Genomic DNA, 22,600 nt, shown 5'->3' with positions numbered 1-22,600 from the left:
CCTCGACAGCTCAGCCAGCCCATCTGAGCAAGGTGCTCCCCACAGGGTTGCTCAGATGAGCTCCTGCCCCATGGTATGTGTTCAGGAAATGGGAACAGCTTCCTCATCCTTGCCCCTCCTTCATTTTCCTTCTCTTTTGATAATTTCTAAGAATGCTAGCTTATGGACTTTCATTTTCTTCGGCCACATATATTTAAAGTTTTACATTCTATTGTATATGTACTTTTTTTCTAAACATACGAGTTCCTTTTATAAAAATGGAAGATGGAAAAATGCACAGTGAAGAGAGCAGAGCTCACTCAGAATTCCACCAGCCAGAGACTTTGGGATGTGTGTGTGTGTGTGAACAACTATTTTTTAAAAGTGGTAATTATAAAATACTTTTTAAAATAAAAATTGTATTTTTAATGGCTTATATTTTTCCTCTAGTCATTAAAAATTATACAGTAATGATTCCCCTACATCTTTAAACATCCTTCCAAATATGGGATTCTGTTGTTTCTCACACTTGTGTTTAACTGTTCCCCTGGTATTAGGCATTTGTTAGTTTCCTACTTTTCACTATTATTTACAAGGCTAAAATAAATATCATTCTCATAAGTCTTAGGGTGTATGTATGATTTTATTCTTCAATCTCATCCCTAAAGTAGAATTATTGGCTCAAAGGCTATGAGTACATTTACAGCTTTTGCTCCACATTATTAAACAACTCTCTGGGGAGCTAGTTCAAAACCCCTTTTCAACCACCACCATGCACTGTGAAACTTGACATGCACAGTTTCTGTAATTTTTAGTAGTTTTTTTCCCATTTCTTTTCTTAATAAGGAATTGAACATTTTTATATATTTATTACACCTTAGTATTACTTCTTTTGTGGATTATCTATTTTCTTCAGCTGGTGTACCTTTTATTTGAATTGTAAGAGCTCTTTTAGACAATACTATGGAGATTATATATACATTCACAAATATATCATATATAAACTTATATATGCATATATAATTAATTTACATACATAACGTACATACATACAGACATCCAACACAAATTATATTATTTCTCTAGAAGAACAAACTGGACAAATGTAACTCTGTTACAGAAATTTTAAAGAATTCTATGGGAGAATGAACCAGACAGAAGCCCTTCAGAGAGTTGAAGCTACAGATGATTTCCTAGAAAACTTTGTTCGCATATTTTGGTTCACCACTGTTTACTAGAGATTTTTGAAGGAGAGCTCTTAGCCAAAAGTTTTTTAAGTGTCTGAGTCAATCCTGAGTTGACTTGACTCTATTTCCTGTCAAAAGTGCAAATATTCGACGGTACATATAAATTTGTGAGTTTCAGTGTACTAGGTTTCATGATATCTCAACATGTGGATATTTAAATTTAGAAAATAGATCTATTGAGGATATTTCTAGCTAGATGATTAAAAACAGGGTTCAGTATTCTCAGCCTATTTACAGATCATGGCCTACCTGAGGGGAGGAGGGCAAGGAAGCTAAATCAGAAAACAAATGATTGGAAATAAAAGTGAAGAGTCTTTGATATTTTAAAGTGCCTTATTAAAAAGCCTTTGGGGTCATAAAAGTTTGCCATACATAGAAACAATTTACTGAAGTGAGAACACATGTGAATGCTTCACAGACCCATGCTAAGCACCCTCTGGGTCTAGCCCCAGTTGCTGCCAGCTTTGGTACCTTCAAGAGAGGTCTGTGGTCAGTACATTGTCCTTGTTTGCTGTTTTCAGAAACGGTATAGCATAGTCAAATTAGCAGTTTAGTTTCCATATTCCATATCTGGATCTTAGATCGCTTCAGAACCTCTTCTATGGGTGGCTGATGGCTAGATTGAGGAAGGTGGCTATTTTACCATTCTTTCTTGTGACCTCTGTGGAAATTTGTGATGGAGAGACATGTTTGTGTGTGCCTATGGATTTGAATATTCTTGATAAATTTCTAATCAGTCCTCTGACTTCTAAGTACTCAGGTATGTGTGTAATTCTGCTCCCACCCCCAGGACGGGTAGTCCTGAGTATATGGACTTAGACTAAAAGTGTTACAAAAGTTTACATCCAAGCAGGGTTGGTTTTTTTTGTTGTAATGCACGCGCGTTCTCTCTCTCCTCCTCCTTTACCTCCATCCTTCCTCCCGTCTCCCTCTCCCTTTCTCTTTCCCCTTTCCACCCTTTGTGTGTAAAAGAGAGAGATGAAAAGAAAATGACAGGAGCAGCTACAGCACACCCCTATATTCTGTTTCCCAACATGTATTAATAACAATGATAATAACAGATATGGGATCATCGTTGCCACAGAAGCAATCCCAAAGCACTGGGACTTTGACTCAGAAATTGCCAGTTTTCATTCTGTTTCCCCTTTTTAATAAAAATCTTTTAAAAATTTGAATCAATGTTATATGATACTGCTTTTACTTAAAATATTTTAACTTGATTTTTCTTCTTTTTTTATAAAACAGAACTGTCAAGAGATAGAGAACAATAAAAACGCAGTTTTACAGAAGAATGCAGAGTTTGAAGATCAAGGATATTACACTTGTGTGTATTTCATTCCTCATAATGGAAAACTATTTCATGTCACCAAAACCTTCAATATAACCATAGTTGGAGGTAAGAGAAATTTGAGAATCAGAAAGAAACAAACGCATCTTTGTAAAACTGAGTTTTCTTTGTCATGTAGCACAGGAATCCAGAGGCAACTTACTTGGAGTTGTGACCACATCACTAGCTCAAATATAAGGGTCAAATCACTGGGGCATCATTTACTGCACTGGAAAGATTTTTTTTTTTTTTTTTTTTTTTTGGCTTGGTGGGGTCGGTGGTAGTAAATGACCTTTATATATATGAGCTTCCCATGAGCCAATGCTCTTATTTCATGGAGGAATTTGCGGAATCTCTCGTGGTTTAGGATATGCTTTTGCCCAACAGATATTCATCAAAGTGTCTATATTCAATAAACTGTACTGAGCCTCCAGGTAAAGGAGGCAGGGAAATAGGAAATGAAGAGGAATTTGATTACATGTAAGAGTGCCCTCACTTATGAAACCAGATTCATCTGTGAGGTGTTAAGGATGCAGAGAGAGTCAAAGGAAGATCAGAGTCAGGGGACTCTGAGCTGAGTTTAGAGGTTGACCATGACCGGTGGGCAGGAGGACCTGCTGAGGACAGTGTGCTCTGGGTTTTCAATGGTACACTTCAAGTTTTAGTGGATGGTATACCGTCTTAAAGATACCCTTTTATAGCACCTCTCCCTCAAGGTTCCTACTGACATTCCTGGGGGGGATTGTAGGGGGGGGGCAAAAGACAGATCTAGAAGAAGATAAGCAATAGCAATTTTCCATAAAACCACCCCTTTGTCCTTGAGTCAACTCATGTCCATCAGTATTCTCAAGACTTGAGAGTTCCTTCTTTGGAGGCATCCAGATCCTCCTGTCTCCCTGTCAGTATTCCAGGCTTGCCCAGAGAGTCTGAATCCCAGAAGAATCAAACCTGACTCGTCTGGAGTTTCAACTTTGCGAGTTTCATCCTCCAGATTTACCCACCCACTCCCAATCCGTTCTCTACCCTTCATTCTGTAACACCACACTTCCTAACCAGGGTGCTGGTTCAGGAGAGCTCCCCAGTCTCGCATAACTCCTTGTGCACAGGCCTTGTGTTTGCTGAGCACCAGTAAGTCCCAGGAGTTTGCTGAGCACCAGTAATGACTGCTCTGTACATGACTTGTAAATGCCCGAGAAGCACCAGCTGTACTAAAAGGTAGAGTCTAAGTCATGAAGAAAGTTGCCAGTACTGATCATTGGACTAAGAAGAACTTGACAACACAGCAGATTCAATGTGTGCTCTCAGTGTTCTGCAGTTACAAGCTGCCCTCAGTTTTCTATGACAGCATTCAGAAGGAGGCTGAGGCAGACAGAATTGGGTTCCTCTAGTCAGGGTCAGAAGTCATTCAGGAATAGAAACAGAGCTGAGCCCAGAGGTGTGGACACCCCCCCCCCCCAGGGCCAGCCAGCACTGAGGCAAAGGAGGCATCCAGAACACAAAATTGAAAGGGTGCTCCCCTGAGTGCCTTAGCAGGAAGGGTTGACACCTGAGAATGAGTGCTTTGCCTACCTCAAGGAGTAGAGACCCTGTCCCCAGTACACCTGTCTGAGGAGTTGAGGGGGCAGGGGGGAAACTGGAGGAATAAAGACAGAGCAGAAAGGCAGTTCCCTGAGACTTGACATCTAAGTCCTGCAGGTGGGTTTGTCCGCCAGGATGAACATCTTCCTCTGGCTTTTAGTTGCCGAAACTACAGATTTGAGCTGAGGGAAACCCAATTCAGGATGTTTTCTCCCATTACGTTAGCTTTGAGTAGATGGAAATGCAAATGACAAACACTGTTAGCCGCAACCATTAGTTACTGAAAATATGACAGAAGTGTAAAGTGATGATTATTAGAATCTTTGTTACATGGGGTAACATTATGTTCCTGCAAATACTTGTCTTAGAGGAGCTCAGTGCAATGCTGACACATTCCTCTTTTCTTCTTTCACTTTTAGATCGCAGCAAAATAACTCCTGTTCTTCTTGGACCAAAGCTGAACTATGTGAAGGTGGAGTTAGGTATATTTTGACATACATATAGTCTGCATTTTGGAATGGGGGTATCACTGAGTCTTCCAAGGCTAAATCTGACTCATGATCAATCCAATTGTGTGTGCCTCACTCATGCCAGGTTTAGTGAAGAACATTACAAAGGGAAGAAAAGCCTGTCATTGTTTGAATGTTGCCATCTTTTGGCTGATGAAAATGAACAGTCTGTTGAAAACATGATAGAACCGTTTGTGGTTTTTAGATAGGGTTTTGGTCGCCCTGAGGTGGCTTTTCTCTAATAGTCTTTACGGTCACTTTTAAATATGAAACCGTGAGAGAATGCTTTGGAGGAATGATTCAGACTTGTTCTGTGGTCTGAACATTTGATTGATGAATCAATGGACTTTGAATCATTGGACTTAGTTGACTGTACATTTAAGATTTGTCTAGACAGGGCTTAATGAAATCAATGTGTCCAGGTGTGTAATTCCTTTCCAAAAAGGAAAGAAGGAAGGTAAAGAAGAAATTCCCATATGCTAAACCATGTTTTTTTTTCTCTTCTTTTTTTTTAATTATTATTTTTTAATAAACATGTATTTTTATCCCCAGGGGTACAGGTCTGTAAATCGCCAGGTTTACACACTTCACAGCACTCACCAAAGCACATACCCTCCCCAATGTCTATAACCCCACCCCCCTTCTCCCAACCCCCCTCCCCCCAGCAACCCTCAGTTTGTTTTGTATGATTAAGAGTCACTTATGGTTTGTCTCCCTCCCAATCCCATCTTGTTTCATTGATTCTTCTCCTACCCACGTAAGCCCCCATGTTGCATCACCACTTCCTCATATCAGGGAGATCATATGATAGTTGTTTTTCTCCGCTTGACTTATTTCGCTAAGCATGATACGCTCTAGTTCCATCCATGTTGTCGCAAATGGCAAGATTTCATTTCTTTTGATGGCTGCATAGTATTCCATTGTGTATATATACCACATCTTCTTGATCCATTCATCTGTTGATGGACATCTAGGTTCTTTCCATAGTTTGGCTATTGTGGACATTGCTGCTATAAACATTCGGGTGCACGTGCCCCTTTGGACCACTACGTTTGTATCTTTAGGGGAAATACCCAGTAGTGCAATTGCTGGGTCATAGGGTAGTTCTATTTTCAACATTTTGAGGAACCTCCATGCTGTTTTCCAGAGTGGCTGCACCAGCTTGCATTCCCACCAACAGTGTAGGAGGGTTTCCCTTTCTCCGCATCCTTGCCAGCATCTGTCATTTCCTGACTTGTTGATTTTAGCCATTCTGACTGGTGTGAGGTGATATCTCATTGTGGTATTGATTTGTATTTCCCTGATGCCGAGTGATATGGAGCACTTTTTCATGTGTCTGTTGGCCATCTGGATGTCTTCTTTGCAGAAATGTCTGTTCATGTCCTCTAACCATTTCTTGATTGGATTATTTGTTCTTTGGGTGTTTAGTTTGCTAAGTTCTTTATAGATTCTGGACACTAGTCCTTTATCTGATATGTTGTTTGCAAATATCTTCTCCCATTCTGTCAGTTGTCTTTTGATTTTGTTAACTGTTTCCTTTGCTGTGTAAAAGCTTTTGATCTTGATGAAATCCCAATAGTTCATTTTTTCCCTTTCTTCCCTTGCCTTCGGCGTTGTTCCTAGGAAGATGTTGCTGCAGCTGAGGTCGAAGAGGTTGCTGCCTGTGTTCTCCTCAAGGATTTTGATGGATTCCTTTCGCACATTGAGGTCCTTTATCCATTTTGAGTCTATTTTCGTGTGTGGTGTAAGGAAATGGTCCAATTTCATTTTTCTGCATGTGCTGTCCAATTTTCCCAACACCATTTATTGAAGAGGCTGTCTTTTTTCCATTGGACATTCTTTCCTGCTTTGTCGAAGATTAGTTGACCATAGAGTTGAGGGTCTATTTCTGGGCTCTCTATTCTGTTCCATTGATCTATGTGTCTGTTTTTGTGCCAGTACCATGCTGTCTTGATGATGACAGCTTTGTAATAGAGCTTGAAGTCCGGAATTGTGATGCCACCAACGTTGGCTTTCTTTTTCAATATCCCTTTGGTTATTCGAGGTCTTTTCTGGTTCCATATAAATTTTAGAATTATTTGTTCTATTTCTTTGAAAAAGATGGATGGTACTTTGATAAGAATTGCATTAAATGTGTAGATTGCTTTAGGTAGCATGGACACTTTCACAATATTTATTCTTCCAATCCAGGAGCATGGAACATTTTTCCATTTCTTTGTGTCTTCCTCAATTTCTTTCATGAGTACTTTATAGTTTTCTGAGTATAGATTCTGTGTCTCTTTGGTTAGGTTTATTCCTAGGTATCTTATGGTTTGGGGTGCAATTGTAAATGGGATTGAGTCCTTAGTTTCTCTTTCTTCTGTCTTGTTGTTGGTGTAGAGAAATGCAACTGATTTCTGTGCATTGATTTTATATCCTGACACTTTACTGAACTCCTGGACAAGTTTTAGCAGTTTTGGAGTGGAGTCTTTTGGGTTTTCCACATATAGTATCATATCATCTGCGAAGAGTGATAATTTGACTTCTTCTTTGCTGATTTGGATGCCTTTAATTTCCTTTTGTTGTCTGATTGCTGAGGCTAGGACTTCTAGTACTATGTTGAATAGCAGTGGTGATAATAGACATCCCTGCCATGTTCCTGACTTTAGCTGAAAAGCTTTCAGTTTTTCTCCATTGAGAATGATATTTGCAGTGGGTTTTTCATAGATGGCTTTGATGATATTGAGGTATGTGCCCTCTATCCCTACACTTTGAAGAGTTTTGATTAGGAAATGGTGCTGTACTTTGTCAAATGCTTTATCAGCATCTATTGAGAGTATCATATGGTTCTTGTTCTTTCTTTTATTGATGTGTTGTATCACATTGACTGATTTGCGGAAGTTGAACCAACCATGCAGCCCTGGAATAAATCCCACTTGGTCGTGGTGAATAATCCTTTTAATGTATTGTTGAATCCTATTGGCTAGTATTTTGGTAAGAATTTTCGAATCTGTGTTCATCAAGGATATTGGTCTATAGCTCTCTTTTTTGATGGGATCCTTGTCTGGTTTGGGGATCAAGATAATGCTGGCCTCATAAAATGAGTTTGGAAGTTTTCCTTCCATTTCTATTTTTTGGAACAGTTTCAGGAGAATAGGAATTAGTTCTTCTTTAAATGTTTGGTAGAATTCCCCTGGGAAACCGTATGGCCCTGGGCTTTTGTTTGTTTGGAGATTTTTAATGACTGTTTCAATCTCCTTACTGGTTATGGGTCTGTTCAGGCTTTCTACTTCTTCCTGGTTCAGTTGTGGTAGTTTATATATCTCTAGGAATGCATCCATTTCTTCCAGACTGTCAAATTTGTTGGCGTAGAGTTGCTCATAGTATGTTCTTATAATAGTTTGTATTTCTTTGGTGTTAGTTGTGATCTCACCTCTTTCATTCATGATTTTATTTATTTGGGTCCTTTCTCTTTTCTTTTTGATAAGTCTGGCGAAGGGTTTATCAATTTTATTAATTCTTTCAAAGAACCAGCTCCTAGTTTCCTTGATTTGTTCTATTGTTTTTTGGTTTCTATTTCATTGATTTCTGCTCTGATCTTGATGATTTCTCTTCTCCTGCTGGGCTTAGGGTTTCTTTCTTGTTCTTTCTCCAGCTCCTTTAGGTGGAGGGTTAGGTTGTGTACCTGAAACCTTTCTTGTTTCTTGAGGAAGGCTTGTACCGCTATATATTTTCCTCTCAGGACTGCCTTTGTTGTGTCCCACAGATTTTTGAACTGTTGTATTTTCATTATCATTTGTTTCCATGATTTTTTTCAATTCTTCTTTAATTTCCCAGTTGACCCATTCATTCTTTAGAAGGATGCTGTTTAGTCTCCATGTATTTGGGCTCTTTCCAAACTTCCTATTGTGGTTGAGTTCTAGCTTCAGAGCATTGTGGTCTGAAAATATGCAGGGAATGATCCCAATCTTTTGATATCGGTTGAGTCCTGCTTTAGAACCGAGGGTGTGATCTATTCTGGAGAATGTTCCATGTGCACTAGAGAAGAATGTGTATTCTGTTGCTTTGGGATGAAATGTTCTGAATATATCTGTGATGTCCATCTGGTCCAGTGTGTCGTTTAAGGCCTTTATTTCCTTGCTGACCTTTTGCTTGGATGATCTGTCCATTTCAGTGAGGGGAGTGTTAAAGTCCCCTACTATTATTGTATTATTGTTGATGTGTTTCTTTGACTTTGTTATTAATTGGTTTATATAGTTGGCTGCTCCCCCATTGGGGGCATAGATATTTAAAATTGTTAGATCTTCTTGTTGGACAGACCCTTTGAGTATGATATAATGTCCTTCCTCATCTCTTATTATAGTCTTTGGCTTAAAATCTAATTGATCTGATATAAGGATTGCCACTCCTGCTTTCTTCTGATGTCCATTAGCATGGTAAATTCTTTTCCACCCCCTCACTTTAAATCTGGAGGTGTCTTTCGGCTTAAAATGAGTTTCTTGTAGGCAACATATAGATGGGTTTTGTTTTTTTATCCATTCTGATACTCTGCGTCTTTTGATTGGGGCATTTAGCCCATTAACATTCAGGGTAACTATTGAGAGATATGAATTTAGTGCCATTGTATTGCCTGTAAGGTGACTGTTACTGTATATTGTCTCTGTTCCTTACTGATCTACCACTTGTAGGCTCTCTCTTTGCTTAGAGGACCCCTTTCAAGATTTCCTGTAGAGCTGGTTTGGTGTTTGCAAATTCTTTCAGTTGTTGTTTGTCCTGGAAGCTTTTAATCTCTCCTTCTATTTTCAATGACAGCCTAGCTGGATATAGTATTCTTGGCCTCATGTTTTTCTCGTTTAGTGCTCTGAAAATATCATGCCAGCTCTTTCTGGCCTGCCAGGTCTCTGTGGATAAGTCAGCTGCCAATCTAATATTTTTACCATTGTATGTTACAGACCTCTTTTCCCGGCTGCTTTCAGGATTTTCTCTTTGTCACTAAGACTTGTAAATTTTACAATAAGGTGACGGGGTGAGGGCCTATTCTTATTGATTTTGAGGGGTGTTCTCTGAACCTCCTGAATTCTGATGCTCATTCCCTTTGCCATATTGGGGAAATTCTCCCCAATAATTCTCTCCAGTATACCTTCTGCTTCCCTCTCTCTTTCTTCTTCTTCTGGAATCCCAATTATTCTAATGTTGTTTTGTCTTATGGTGTCACTTATCTCTCGAATTCTCCCCTCGTGGCCCAGTAGCTGTTTGTCCCTCTTTTGCTCAGCTTCTTTATTTTCTGTCATTTGGTCTTCTATATCACTAATTCTTTCTTCTGCCTCATTTATCCTAGCAGTGAGAGCCTCCATTTTTGATTGCACCTCATTAATAGCTTTTTTTATTTCAACGTGGTTAGATTTTAGTTCTTTTATTTCTCCAGAAAGGGCTTTTATGTCTCCCGAGAGGGTTTCTCTAATATCTTACATGTCTTTTTTGAGTCCACCTAGAACCTTGAGAATTGTCACTCTGAACTCTAGATCTGACATATTACCAATGTCTGTATTGATTAGGTCCCTAGCCTTCGGTACTGTCTCTTGTTCTTTTTTTGTGGTGAATTTTACCGCCTTGTCATTTTTTCCAGATAAGAGTATATGAAAGAGCAAGTAAAATAGTAAAAGTGTGGTAACAACCCCAGGAAAATATGGTTTAACCAAATCAGAAGAGATCCCAAATCGTGAGGGGGGAGAAAGGGGATAAAAAGAGGTCCAAAAAGAATGAAAGAAAAAAAAAAGAAAAAAAGAAAAAAAAAGAAAAGAATTTAAAAAAGGAAAACGAAGAAAGAAAAATATAAAAAGGAAAAAATATATATTAGATATACTAGTTAAAAAACGTTAAAAAAGAAAGGGGTAAAAGTTTAAAAAAATATTAGCAGAAGAAGAGAAAAAAATGAAAAAGAAAAAAATTAGATTAACTGTAAGACTAAAAAGTCACAGGGGAAAAAAAAAAGAATAAAAAAATCACAGTGAGAAAGCCATGAGTTCCGTGCTTTGCTTTCTCCTCCTCTGGAATTCTGCTGCTCTCCTTGGTATTGAAACCGCACTCCTTGGTAGGTGAACTTGGTCTTGGCTGGATTTCTTGTTGATCTTCTGGGGGAGGGGCCTGTTGTAGTGATTCTCAAGTGTTTTTGCCCCAGGTGGAACTGCACCGCCCTTACCAGGGGCCTGGCTGAGTAATCCGCTCGGCTTCGCTTTCAGGAGCTTTTGTTCCCTGAGCGCTTTCCGTAGAGTTCCGGAGGACGGGAATACAAATGGCGGCCTCCTGGTCTCCGGCCCAGAGGAGCCTAGAGCCCGGTGGCCGCACTCCTCAGTGCACCCTCAGAGAACAGTGCCCAGTTACTCCCGTCCACCTGACCTCCGGCCGCGCTCCGAGCTCACCGAGCCTGGGACCGGTTCAAGGTAACCCCGAGCTGTGAGCTTACTCTCGGCTCTGTCTCTGCAGCTGGCTTTCCCGTTCCATTATGCGCAAGCTCTGCGACACTCAGATACCCCCGATCCTTCTGTGACCCTGCGGGACCTGAGGCCACGCTGACCCCGCGTGGGCTTCACTTCTCTGCTGGTCCTACCTTTCAGAAAGTGGTTGTTTTTCTGTTTCCAGAATTGCTGTTCTTCTTCTCTTCGATCTGCCGATGGATTTTCAGGTGTTTGCAATCTTTAGATAAGCTATTTAGCTGATATCCGGATAGCTGATGTAGTCTCAGCCTGCTACTTCTCCGCCATCTTGACTCCTCTCTCCTAAACCATGTTTTGTATAAGGTGATTGAAATATATTCTTGAATTACATCCTCCAGACAACTCCAAGTGGTATTATTCCCATCTGGTGGATTAAATGACCAAAGCCCAGAAGGGTTCAGTATTTTATCTAAAGTTAAATCAGTAAAAAGTGGCAAAGCTGGGATTCAAGTTGCTGTTAACTATTTCCTAAGCTCACATTTTAGGACCAACACCTGCCACAATCGTTTGTGGGACTGGATCTGCCCAGCGTCGCTTGGATAGTTTGCCATTTTCAACTGTGGTTTGCCTGCTTTTTATTGATTTCCAAACTTAGCTCTATTATTTCTTTCTTCTAGTTTTGGGTTTAATTTGCACCTCATTTTTGGAGACAGAATTAGATTCAGTTAATCTCTCTTGTAGCACATGCATTTTAAGCCCCAAAGTTCCCTCTAATCATGACTTGAGCTGTTTTCAAGAAATACACGTATGCCGTATTTTCATTACTATTTGGTTCAAACATTTAAAAAAAAAAAAACTTCCCTTTTGATTTCTTTTTTATTCTATTGATTATTTGTAGTTCTTCCTTTCCAGATCTTTGGAGGATTTTCTAGTTGTTTTGTTGTTGTGGTTGATATTGATATCGATATCCAGTTAAGTTCCATTCTGGTCCCAGATTAGACACTGTATCATTTCAGTTATGAAGTTTGTTGTAACTTGCTTCAGGACCAGAATGTGGTGTGTCTTGATGGATGTTCCAAATGCATGTATAACAAATAGGCATTCTGCAGGTTTTGGTTTTATCATTCCGTAAATATCACTTATGTGAAGTTAGCCAATGGTATTGTTCAGATCATCTCTCTCTATATATTTTTTAAAAGATTTTATTTATTTATTTATTTACTAATTTGACAGACGGAAATCACAAGTAGGCAGAGAGGCAGGCAGAGAGAAAGGGAGAAGCAGGTTTTCCGCTGAGCAGAGAGCCCAATGTGGGGCTCCATTCCAGGACCCTGGGATCATGACCTGAGCCGAAGGCAGAAGTTTTAACCCACTGAGCCACCCAAGCGCCCCCAGATCATCTATATTTTAACCAAGTTTTGTGTGTTTTTTTTTCTGTTACCAAGAGATGTTAACATCTCCCAACTACGATGATCAATTTATCTCTGTATCTTTTAGTTCCATGAATCTTTTCTTTGTATATGCTGAGGTTACCTTATGGGCACATACAAATTGATGCCCGTTGAATTGATACTTCATCATTATAAGATTTCTCTCTTTATCTATCATGCTTCTTTCCTGAGTGCCTACTTTCTCGGATAATAGACATATCAGTTTTCTTTTGTTTGATGTTGGCAGGCTCTATCTTTATTACATCCTTTTGCTTTTAACATTTTTTTGTAAATCAAATGCACATTAAATGTGTTTCACATAAACAGCATATAATTGGATCTTTTTTTGAAACCCAGTCTATATAGTGTGTCATCCATTTACATTTCATGAATTACCCATGGAGGTGGTGTGCAACCTCTCCTCTCGCTACCTATGTTTTAGTTATCTTATGTGTCCTTCCTTCCTGCTGTTCCTCCCTTCCTTTTGGATTCATAAAGTATTTTTCTTTCCTTTATTTAATCTGCTCTGTTTTCTTTTTATTTATACTTTATTATCCTTCCTTAGTAGGTCTAGAGATTACACTGTGTATCCTTGTCTGACTGCAACAGACAGACGTAATCTCAGCACATTTATAACTTCACAGCATGTGAGGACCTTGCAAACGGTTCATTGCATTTGTCCCTCCTGTCTCCCGTTACGCTCTTACATATTTCTCTCCAGCATATGTGCTAAAACTCATAATAGATCAGCACTAATAGTGCTTTAAGTAATCCTCAGTCTTTTATATTTACGCAAATATTTGTATTTCCTTTTGACCTCATTTGTTCCTGTAGTTCCTTGCTTTCCTCTGGGATAATTTTTTAGGAGTCTGAAAACTTCCTTTGGGATTTCTCCAAGTGTGGTTATGTGGGGGTGGGGGAGGGGCATGGGACCTCAGTCCTGTGTTTTTTGTACATCACTTCCTCCATGGGGAACTTTCTCTTCTAAGTCTTATGAGACTGCAGGAGAAACCGCTCAGCCTTTGCAGCCTCCCCAGCAGGCATCCTACAAGCCCATGTGACTGTTAGAATTTCCACTAGGCTCTCTTTTCTCTATGTGATTCCCTCCACACTGTACAAACCAAAACAAATTTCTCCCAAGAATAAGATGGCTGGCTATCTCAGCTCCCCGGAGAAGGGCTTTTTCCTGACTGCGTTTCCAGCTATTCTGTTTCTCTTTGTTTTCTCTGCACGCGGGGGTCTTTAATTTTTAGCTAATTTCATTTTTTTTACATGTGATTTATCCATTTTGTTTTTCTAGAAATTTCCATGGGAGTGTTGATCTGACACTCCCCCCTAAATTATATGTTGAAAAGAAAGTCCACTGGCTACTATCATTTTTAATAATTGATGTAAACATAAACATTTGAAAAGAAACCAATTCATATTTTGGTGGTGACTTATAATTGCTACTGATTTCTCTGCTTTATAATATTTTTAAAATTTATTTTTTATTTTTTTCAGTGTTCCAGGATTCATTTTTTATGCACCACACCCAGTGCTCCATGCAATACGTGCCTTTCATAATACCCACCACTAGGCTCACCCAACCCCCCACCCCTGCCCCTCCAAAGCCCTCAGTTTGTTTCTCAGAGTCCACAGTCTCTCATAGTTCATCTCCTCCTCCAATTTCCCCCAGCTCACTTCTCCTTTCCAACTCCCAATGTCCTTCATGTTATTTGTTATGCTCCACAAGTAAGTGAAACCATGTGATAATTGACTCTCTCTGCTTGACTTATTTAACTCAGCATAATCTCCTCTAGTCCCACACATGTTGATACAGAAGTTGGGTTTTCATTCTTTCTGATGGAGGCATAATATTCCATTGTATATATGGGCCACATCTTTATCCATTCGTCTGTTGAAGGTCATCTTGGCTCTTTCCACACTTTGATGATGCTGGCCGTTGCTGCTATGAACATTAGAGTACAGTTGGCCTTTATTTTCACTACATCTGTATCATTTTTAAAAATTTAAAAACAAGGCATAGCTGTTCTGTTTCTGGAATGTAGCACTGTATTAGCTTTATATATTAAGTTAACATATATAGATTATATTCATTTTAAACTTTTGGGAAATCTGAGTTTCTAAGATCAGAACATTGGTTGTCACCTTTCACATAGGAAAAGATGTAAAACTCAACTGCTCTGCTTTGGCAAATGAAAAGGATGCTTTTTATTGGAATGTGTGGGAAGAAAATGGAAAGGAACCTAATGTACATGAAGAGAACGTAACAAGAATTAGGTATGTATATGTGATGTATTATTTATCACTACATATACAAATCACATTGTGTTGTAGATACATGATATAAAAACATCAGCATGCTGGGCAACTGGGCTCTTTCCATAGTTTGGCTATTGTGGACATTGCTGCATAAATATTGGGGTGCAGGGCTCCTTTGAATCAGTATGTTTGAAACCCTTTGGGTAAATACCTGTAGTGCAATTGCAAAGGCGAAAAGCAAACACAAAACCCAGAATCCTAAAGGGCTGATTGGATATTTGAGGTATGTTTACATTTTAATTATAATTTACATATTCTATACTTTCACCATGCTCTAGGTTGATAGATTATGCAGAAATCTAATGCCAATATCTAAGCTAGAAAAAGAAGTTCAGTGAGGCTGTTTCACATCAGCTTACAAAAATAGCTTTTGGTCGGTTAGGATATGTTGGGGATGGGGATTTTACTTAAGCATCTGATAAAGTTAATAATCATATAAGAGACTCCAAACTTGTCAGATGTAAGTTTTGTCTCAAGGAAACGCTAATGTCCCCATCACCTACACTGTGGCATTCATTGTTGGCAGATTGATATCGAACATAGTTATTACTGTAACATTTTGCTGTCAAGAGTCCATTAACGGAAATTAGAAACACAGTAAGAACAGATAAAAAAATTTAAAAAAAATAAACCAAGAGGGCATTGTTAGATATAAGTATCTAGGAGGTAGCTTTGGTTCAAACAGTTTCAAATTGTTGTGTATTAGTACTTCCATTGCCTCTGTTCCTCCAGGAAGGAATGGTCACTCTTTTTTTTTTTTAAGATTTTATTTATTTATTTGACAGACAGAGATCACAAGTAGGCAGAGAGGCAGGCAGAGAGAGAGGGAAGCAGGCTCCCTGCTGAGCAGAGAGCCTGATGTGAGGCTCGATCCCAGGACCCTGGGATCATGACCTGAGCCGAAGGCAGAGGCTTTAACCCAACCCACTGAGCCACCCAGGTGCCCCAGGAATGGTCACTCTTATTCAAACAAAACATGCTCAGTCTGTGGTCATTTAAGTGTTTCTGAATGACTTCAGGTCATTACTCTACTTAATAATGTATTGATACACTCAGGTTTTAGTGAGTAGTGATCCCAAGGTGTCTGTCACCTTGGCTGCCATCTTGAGGTTTTTTTCCCTGCCTTTTACACTTCAGAATTTTCTTTGTCATCATGCCAGCAGCTCTCAATTCTTGCTGACACTTGTCGGTGAGTTCCTAACAGTGTCAGGTGTGTGGCCTCGCCCAACAGCAGATGTGTAAACATCAGTCCTGCTGAACAGCACGGACACCTTGCCATTGTGTCTTCTCTTCAGCATCGGACCCTCACTGGAGTTCTGCGGTCCCCCTTCTAGTGATCTATCGCTAATCTTTGGAGGGATAGAAGACCAACTCACCAAACTATTTGAATGGAGCTTAAGCTAAGCTAGGGGAGCCAGGTAGTCTTTCTTTAGAGTTAGGTGATGAGCTTTATTCTGCCACTGGCCTTTTGTGCCTTACTTTCGGGGTCTTTCACTGATGTTGGATAGTTGATATTCCTGGATTGGTGACTTCTGCACCGAAGTATGTTCTAACCTGTGTTTGAGACAGTTGAAGGCTAAGGTGGGTTCTGTGTCCCATGTACTGGAAACACCTGCTGCTAGGGGGGTGGCAGGTGAGTGAGCCACCCGGGGTGGGCTTTCCCAAGTTGTCACTGGCAGAGAAGCAGATATCATGAGCTGTTACCTTGCATCAATGACAGCACAATGTGGATCTTTTGAGAAGAGAAAGACAGCTTGCTACTGGTGTTTGCCTAAGTCATTTTCTGACACTTCCTGAAAGCTTAATTGGTATTTCTCACATGCCTGTGGGTGCATCTGAGAATAGCGTCATTCTTTTTTATTTTTTTAAAAGATTTATTTATATGAGAGAGAGAGAGAGAGCATGCAAGGAGGGGGAAGGGCAGACGGAAAGGGAAGGAATCTCAAGCAGGCTCCACACTAAGCTCAGAGCCCGACACAAGGCTCTATCCCAGGACCATGAGATCATGACCTGAGCCAAAATCAAGAGGCAGACGCTTAACTGTCTGAGCCACCCAGGTGCCCCAAATAGTGTCATTCTTAAGTTTATTTTCAATGCTGAACAAAATAAAAGTGATCTTTAGGATCACATGGAGAAATTTGATAGGAATCTGTATTTATGCCAAACCATTTGCCACCTTGTCACAATCCATGGAGACCCCCCTGTGGGAGGAACGCTAAGTGGTTATGAGAAGAGAAAGAGGGGAAATAGTTGAGAGACTATTTTCTTGTGTTTTCAACTCAGCATCATTACCTTATAGCATATTCATTCTGGACAGAGCACGGCGTCATTCTCTAGGTGGTCGCAGGAGGGCTGTTTCTGTCTGCCCTGACACTCTCCGGAGGAGTCAAGGTTCATGGTTGCCCACACCCTGAGTCCCCATCAGAAAAGGAAGGTTCCATGGAGCCAATAGATCCATTGCTTTTGAGTATTTTCACATGAGAACTCCACTCTCATGGGTAATGTTGCTGGCAACGACCAAAGCCTATCACAGAATTTTTCCTCTTTTACAGGACTCCAGATGGCAAATTGTATGCATCAAGAATATTGAGAATTGAGAATATTAATGAAAAAAATCTAAACTTTTCATATAATTGTTCTGTGGCCAGCGAGGGAGGCACAGACATTATAAGCTTTGTCTTGTTGAAAAAAGGTATGGGAAAGTTTTGTCGTGGAAGCTTGTGGAAGCTTGGAATGTTGCGGCTGAGAGACCCCTTGAAGATTGCCACTCTCTCCTTTTACACCCCAGGAAGCAAGCTCCCAAGAGATGAAATAGTCAACCTTTTGTCACAGGCATTTATGCTAACCTGGGGCTAAGTCCCCTGCTGCAGTCCCCTGTGCATTGATTGTGTGAAGAGAATAAAAACGCTATTCTTTTGCCCTCAATCATATTGCAGACCCAGGTAGAAACCAGAGGCCTGAACAGGGACCCAGAAGCAGACTGGAGGCAGAGATGCGTGGGAGAAGACGCAGGCAATGGGAGGCCAGCTTGTAGCTCAGCATAGGGTGAGGCCAATGATAATGATTGTACTATTGCCTCCAGCCTACCTTAGCTGGGCACAGGGCACAGGGGACCCTTGGGTGTGGTCATTCATTCAACAAAGGTTGACCAAGGCCTCTCTTCCTTGAACCAGTCTCTGGACCTGGAAGGTGGACAATTGTTGGATTGCATCAGTGGACTTCTAAACTTTTGCACTGCCTGACTGATGGAGCATTCCAGAGCCATCCCCCTCTGTCCTCTACCAATACAGTACAACCCAGGGCCATTGGCCCAGTAGCTGCTCAAAAGTGGCTTCATACTATGGTGAAGACACTAAGAGTTAAGGGCATCAGTGACTTTCTCTGGGACACAGAGTAAGTGATAGCGCCAGGTGGGGAGCCCAGATGACCTCAGTTCAGCATCTGCTCTCTCAAAACTATGCAGTTCCATTTACATTTGCAATATACTAGCTAAGACGTTGGTTTGGGTCCCTCTGCATTTCACCCTGGTATCTTACCATCCTAGAGACTCGCCTTCCCCAGGTGGGGATAGGCTATATCACAATTATTTCAGTTCAGGTCTCTGAATGTCCTTGTACACACTTTTATTCTTTAAAAAACCAGAGTGGAACGATTAGTACTCCGGACCAAAGGCCAGCATGTGGACAAAGTTGATGGGACGTATCAGAAAGACACCTGGATTCATGTTCAGTGTAAAAACTGACAACTGTGCTGTGATGTTGGAGGACACTGGTAAACTGTCTTTCACTAGTTATTCTTGTTTTCTTTTTCTTTCTAGAAGGTATGGTTGACATCCCAGGCTACGTCTTCACCAGAGGAATGATTGTAGCTGTTCTGATCTCAGTGGTGGTTGTGTGCCTAGTAATTATGGGCGTCATTTATAGAGTTGACCTGGCCCTATTTTATAGACATTTCATGGGAAAAGATGAAACATTAACAGGTAACAGATATCGTAATACTGGGACTTCTTATCTTATGGCTTCATTAAAAAACCAAATAAAGATACATTAATCTTCCTTTCATTTTGATTATATTGTTATCTTACTGTGTGGGAGAGGTTTTCCACAGGAAAGACTGGTTTGAACAGATCATCCATCATGAACGTTGTCTCATATCTTTTTTTGTGCTAACTTGTATGTTGCCAAAAATAATTTGCCAAGCAATTGTTAGTTGTTTGATATATGTATGTCATGTCCTCCCAAATGCCCTATGAGATGCTTGTGCCTAGGGACTGTCATTATTCACATTTGATCTGGACACCTTATATAATGTGCACATTCAATAAACTTCATTAAATAGAATTGAATTGTATTGTAGTTCATTATTTTAACCTGACAAAGGAGGCAGCCTTATGTATCTGTAAGAACCCTGAACTAGAAGCCAAATGACCTGGGTTCTGGCTTCCTAGATTTGTTTTTCTCTATGGCTGTTTCTATCTGAGGACTCTATTTTTCAATCTGATTTCTCTATTTTTAAAGGTAATTTGAAGAAGTCCTCAAGTTATAAGATAATTACTGCATTGTGTCAACTATACTTAAGTAAAAAAAGATAATTCCTGAATTGAAACAAATCAGTCTAATCCATTGCACTTGCTGTGTGTGTGTGTGTGTGTGTGTGTGTAGGACACAGTTCAAAACACAGAAAGTCTAAGAGTAGAAAATCACCTGTTAGCCTTTCCCATGTCTCTGTTTCTCACATCATCTGTCACTGATAGTATATATATCTAAATAAATATGGATATGGGATCAAATTCTACTCCTGTGCTAAAAACAAATCTTGGCCAATCATGTACACTCTTCTGAACTTCTTTGTTTTGCTATGCCTTGGATGCCCTTCCATAACAGTTTATAAAGCCTCCTGTTAGAGTCATACAATGTTTTATATCTGAAGATGTATCCCTGTTTGTTTGGTCACCTTTTGAGTTATTCACAACCTTTTGTTATTACAGAAATGATGTGACAGAGAGTTTTGAAGAGTCATTCTTTCATCTGTGTGCAGTGTAATTGAAGGGAAAACTTCCCAAAGTGGAATTGCTGGCGATATTGAAGGGTAGATACAGTTGTTCATTGGATAGGCATAGCCAATTTGACCTCCCTTCTATTGTACTCCTACCACCTTCAAAGAATGGGGGTTACTTTTTCTGCATGGCCTTACCCACAACCTTTTGGCTATGTGCCAATCTGATAGGTAAAGTTATATCTCCGTATAGTTTTCATTTGTATTTCACTTACTATGCAAGAGTGTAATTTTTCATTTTTTTTAAGGTTCATTTTTATTTACATTCTCAAAGTACTCATTCATATCCTTTGACACTTTTCTATTGTTTTTTTCCCTCTTGTTTATTTCTAAGAGCTATTTATATTTTAAGGAGGTTAACTAACTATTATCTACATTATGAAGGTAGTAGAAAGTATAGACAAAAATCTTGGCCTTTTTTCCCTCTTGTTTATTTCTAAGAGCTATTTATGTTTTAAGGAGGTTAACTAACTATTGTCTATACTATGAAATGAAAATATTGTTCTCAGATTGTAATTTGTCTTTTGATTTTGCTTATATTAGTGTAATATGTGGAAGATTTTTTATTATTCTTAAAGTATAATTGACACAGCATTATATTAGTTTCAAGTACACATTTTTATCATTATGGAAGATTTTTTTTAATGTACTCAAGTTTATCCTTTTATGGTTTCTAGATTTGTGGTCACAAGTAGAAAGATCTTGACCACAAGTTACGAAAGAAGTCTCATGTTGTTCCTGTGGGATTTTTCTAGATTCATGATTCACATTTACAACTTTTAGTTAATAATATCAAATTAACAAAGCCAATTAATTAAGCTTTGAGCTTAATTATGTGTATGCAATTTTGGGGATGGAGAGAAACACTATAACTGAGAGGTCTATTTTTGGTACCTTTTTGAACAGGTTTCTACTTGCATGGACCTGAACATATCTCAAAATGGGCATTCACTAATATCTTTCTGATCTTCAACGAAGATTTTTTTTCCCCCTCTCTGTTGTGTTTGACCCAATTCACAGATAATTTTTTTCAGTTCACACTTCCTGCTTCCCAGCATGGCAGTGCATAGAAACATTTACAGATGGGCTCTACATCAGCTCTATTTCAAGTGTGACCTGTGACAGTGATCAGTTGTGAAAAAGCCAGAAATAGAGACATAAGTATAAAAACCAAAACTTTCATAGCAATTTGATATTGCTGCTATATCCAAGAATGTTTTCAGTATGAGTTTTTGAAGGACTGGAAATGAAAGAAACCAAACCACCCAAATCAGTCAAACTCCATGAAAGCATGGTCATTCACCCAACACAGTTTGAGAAGCATTCGCCTGACTCCTTAAAGCCCCAAATATAGATTCACATGAGGGTTTTGTTTATACAGAACCCAAAATAATTATTATTAATTTCGGAATACCTTATCTTAAACACTTCACTTTGTCAGTTATCAGAGCCAGCAAGTCATTCAATTACGTGGGTTTAAATTAAATTGTAATATCTATTACAAGATTTGCTAAACCAAAAAGAGAATTGCTTGAAATTGGGCATTTCAAAGCAATCAATAGTGGAAAAGCCATTTTTCATCTTTCATGGGTAAGAGTAAAGCTGTACTCCAACCCCTGTACCATCTAATCAATTTTCATGGGGCAGGGATAGACCATTCCCCTCCCACTTCCCCTTCTTCCTCTACCAATCTCAGTTAGCATCAATTGCGTCATTTAGGACCTGACTCAAAATTTCATTTTTTCAGGAAGCAGGTCCCCTAAAGATCACTTTTTAGTCTCTGACCACATTGATTCTGTTTGTTTTGCCTGTTTTGTTACACTGCCTCGTACTGCTAATGTGTTATTTGCAAACTTTTTCAAATTCTTGCATTTGCTTGCTTTGTTTTCTGAGATAGTTTGGATGAAGGTAGAAGAAGGGCGTGTATATAATTTTGTGGTCTCCCAGTTAGTACGGTGGTCTTTGTTATTTAGGTAACACTTTCATCTTGACTTTGTCCCATTAGCCTTCTGAACATTGCTTTATTGATTATCAGGAATTTAATAGGAACCAATGTTATTATCCATGAAAATCTTTCAATAGACCAGAAATTTTCATATTGGCTTCTAGGACCATATTTACTTTTAAATATCGCAGCATGTTTGTGATAGCCCTGTGTTTGAATCACCTCTATTGTTTCTTCCTGCTTGCCAGTGTAAACGCTCTGCTTTGTTTCTGTCTTCACTTTCCAGTGGGTCATTTTGAGTATAGACATATTAAGATGCTGGTAGGATTAGGTAATAAGAGAAAGCCGAAGTGAGATTTGCTTTCCATTCCTGGAACAAGGACATAGCTGGGCTCCTTGGCCTTTTGTTGCCTTTAAATGACTTTAATTCCTGGATTTATATCTTGTATTTCTCTCCATCACTCTATGGTGTCATACAGTGAGAATCTTAATCTACATGCTTAAAAAACAATTTGCTAATTGGTTGCTTGATTAGCATTTGAGGTTCATGGAGGCTATTTTTTTGTGTGTCTTTAATAATAATTGAATTTATTTCTTGTTTTTGACAACTTAAAAAAATCAGAGAGCGAATAATGCCTAAAAAGAATCATAGAACCAAAAAATATTTGATGAATTTTATGAGTTACCTAGTTTAAACACGTTTGTTTTGTTTTTTAATTGGTTTTCTGGCAAAAAAATATTTTCTATATCCTTTTTTTGAATGGCTTCATTGAGCTCTGATGTACAAGGAAC

At 39.2% G+C, this 22,600-nt stretch overlaps 1 protein-coding gene across 1 annotated transcript in view; it reads left to right on the top strand.

Annotated features, from left to right (window-relative positions):
* Positions 1-22,600, top strand: part of IL18R1 (interleukin 18 receptor 1) — a 42,333-nt gene that overhangs the window by 14,990 nt on the left and 4,743 nt on the right. The window contains exons 5-9 of the mRNA XM_059134406.1: positions 2,472-2,622; positions 4,551-4,613; positions 14,646-14,766; positions 17,361-17,500; positions 18,626-18,787. Of these exons, the coding sequence (XP_058990389.1) occupies positions 2,472-2,622; positions 4,551-4,613; positions 14,646-14,766; positions 17,361-17,500; positions 18,626-18,787 (637 nt within the window). The remainder of the gene's footprint in view (positions 1-2,471; positions 2,623-4,550; positions 4,614-14,645; positions 14,767-17,360; positions 17,501-18,625; positions 18,788-22,600) is intronic.

Source organism: Mustela lutreola, chromosome 9, assembly GCF_030435805.1.
Source record: "Mustela lutreola isolate mMusLut2 chromosome 9, mMusLut2.pri, whole genome shotgun sequence".
Taxonomy (NCBI): domain Eukaryota; kingdom Metazoa; phylum Chordata; class Mammalia; order Carnivora; family Mustelidae; genus Mustela; species Mustela lutreola.
Note: the sequence above shows the minus strand (reverse complement) of the source record. Positions and strands in the feature narration are given on the sequence as shown.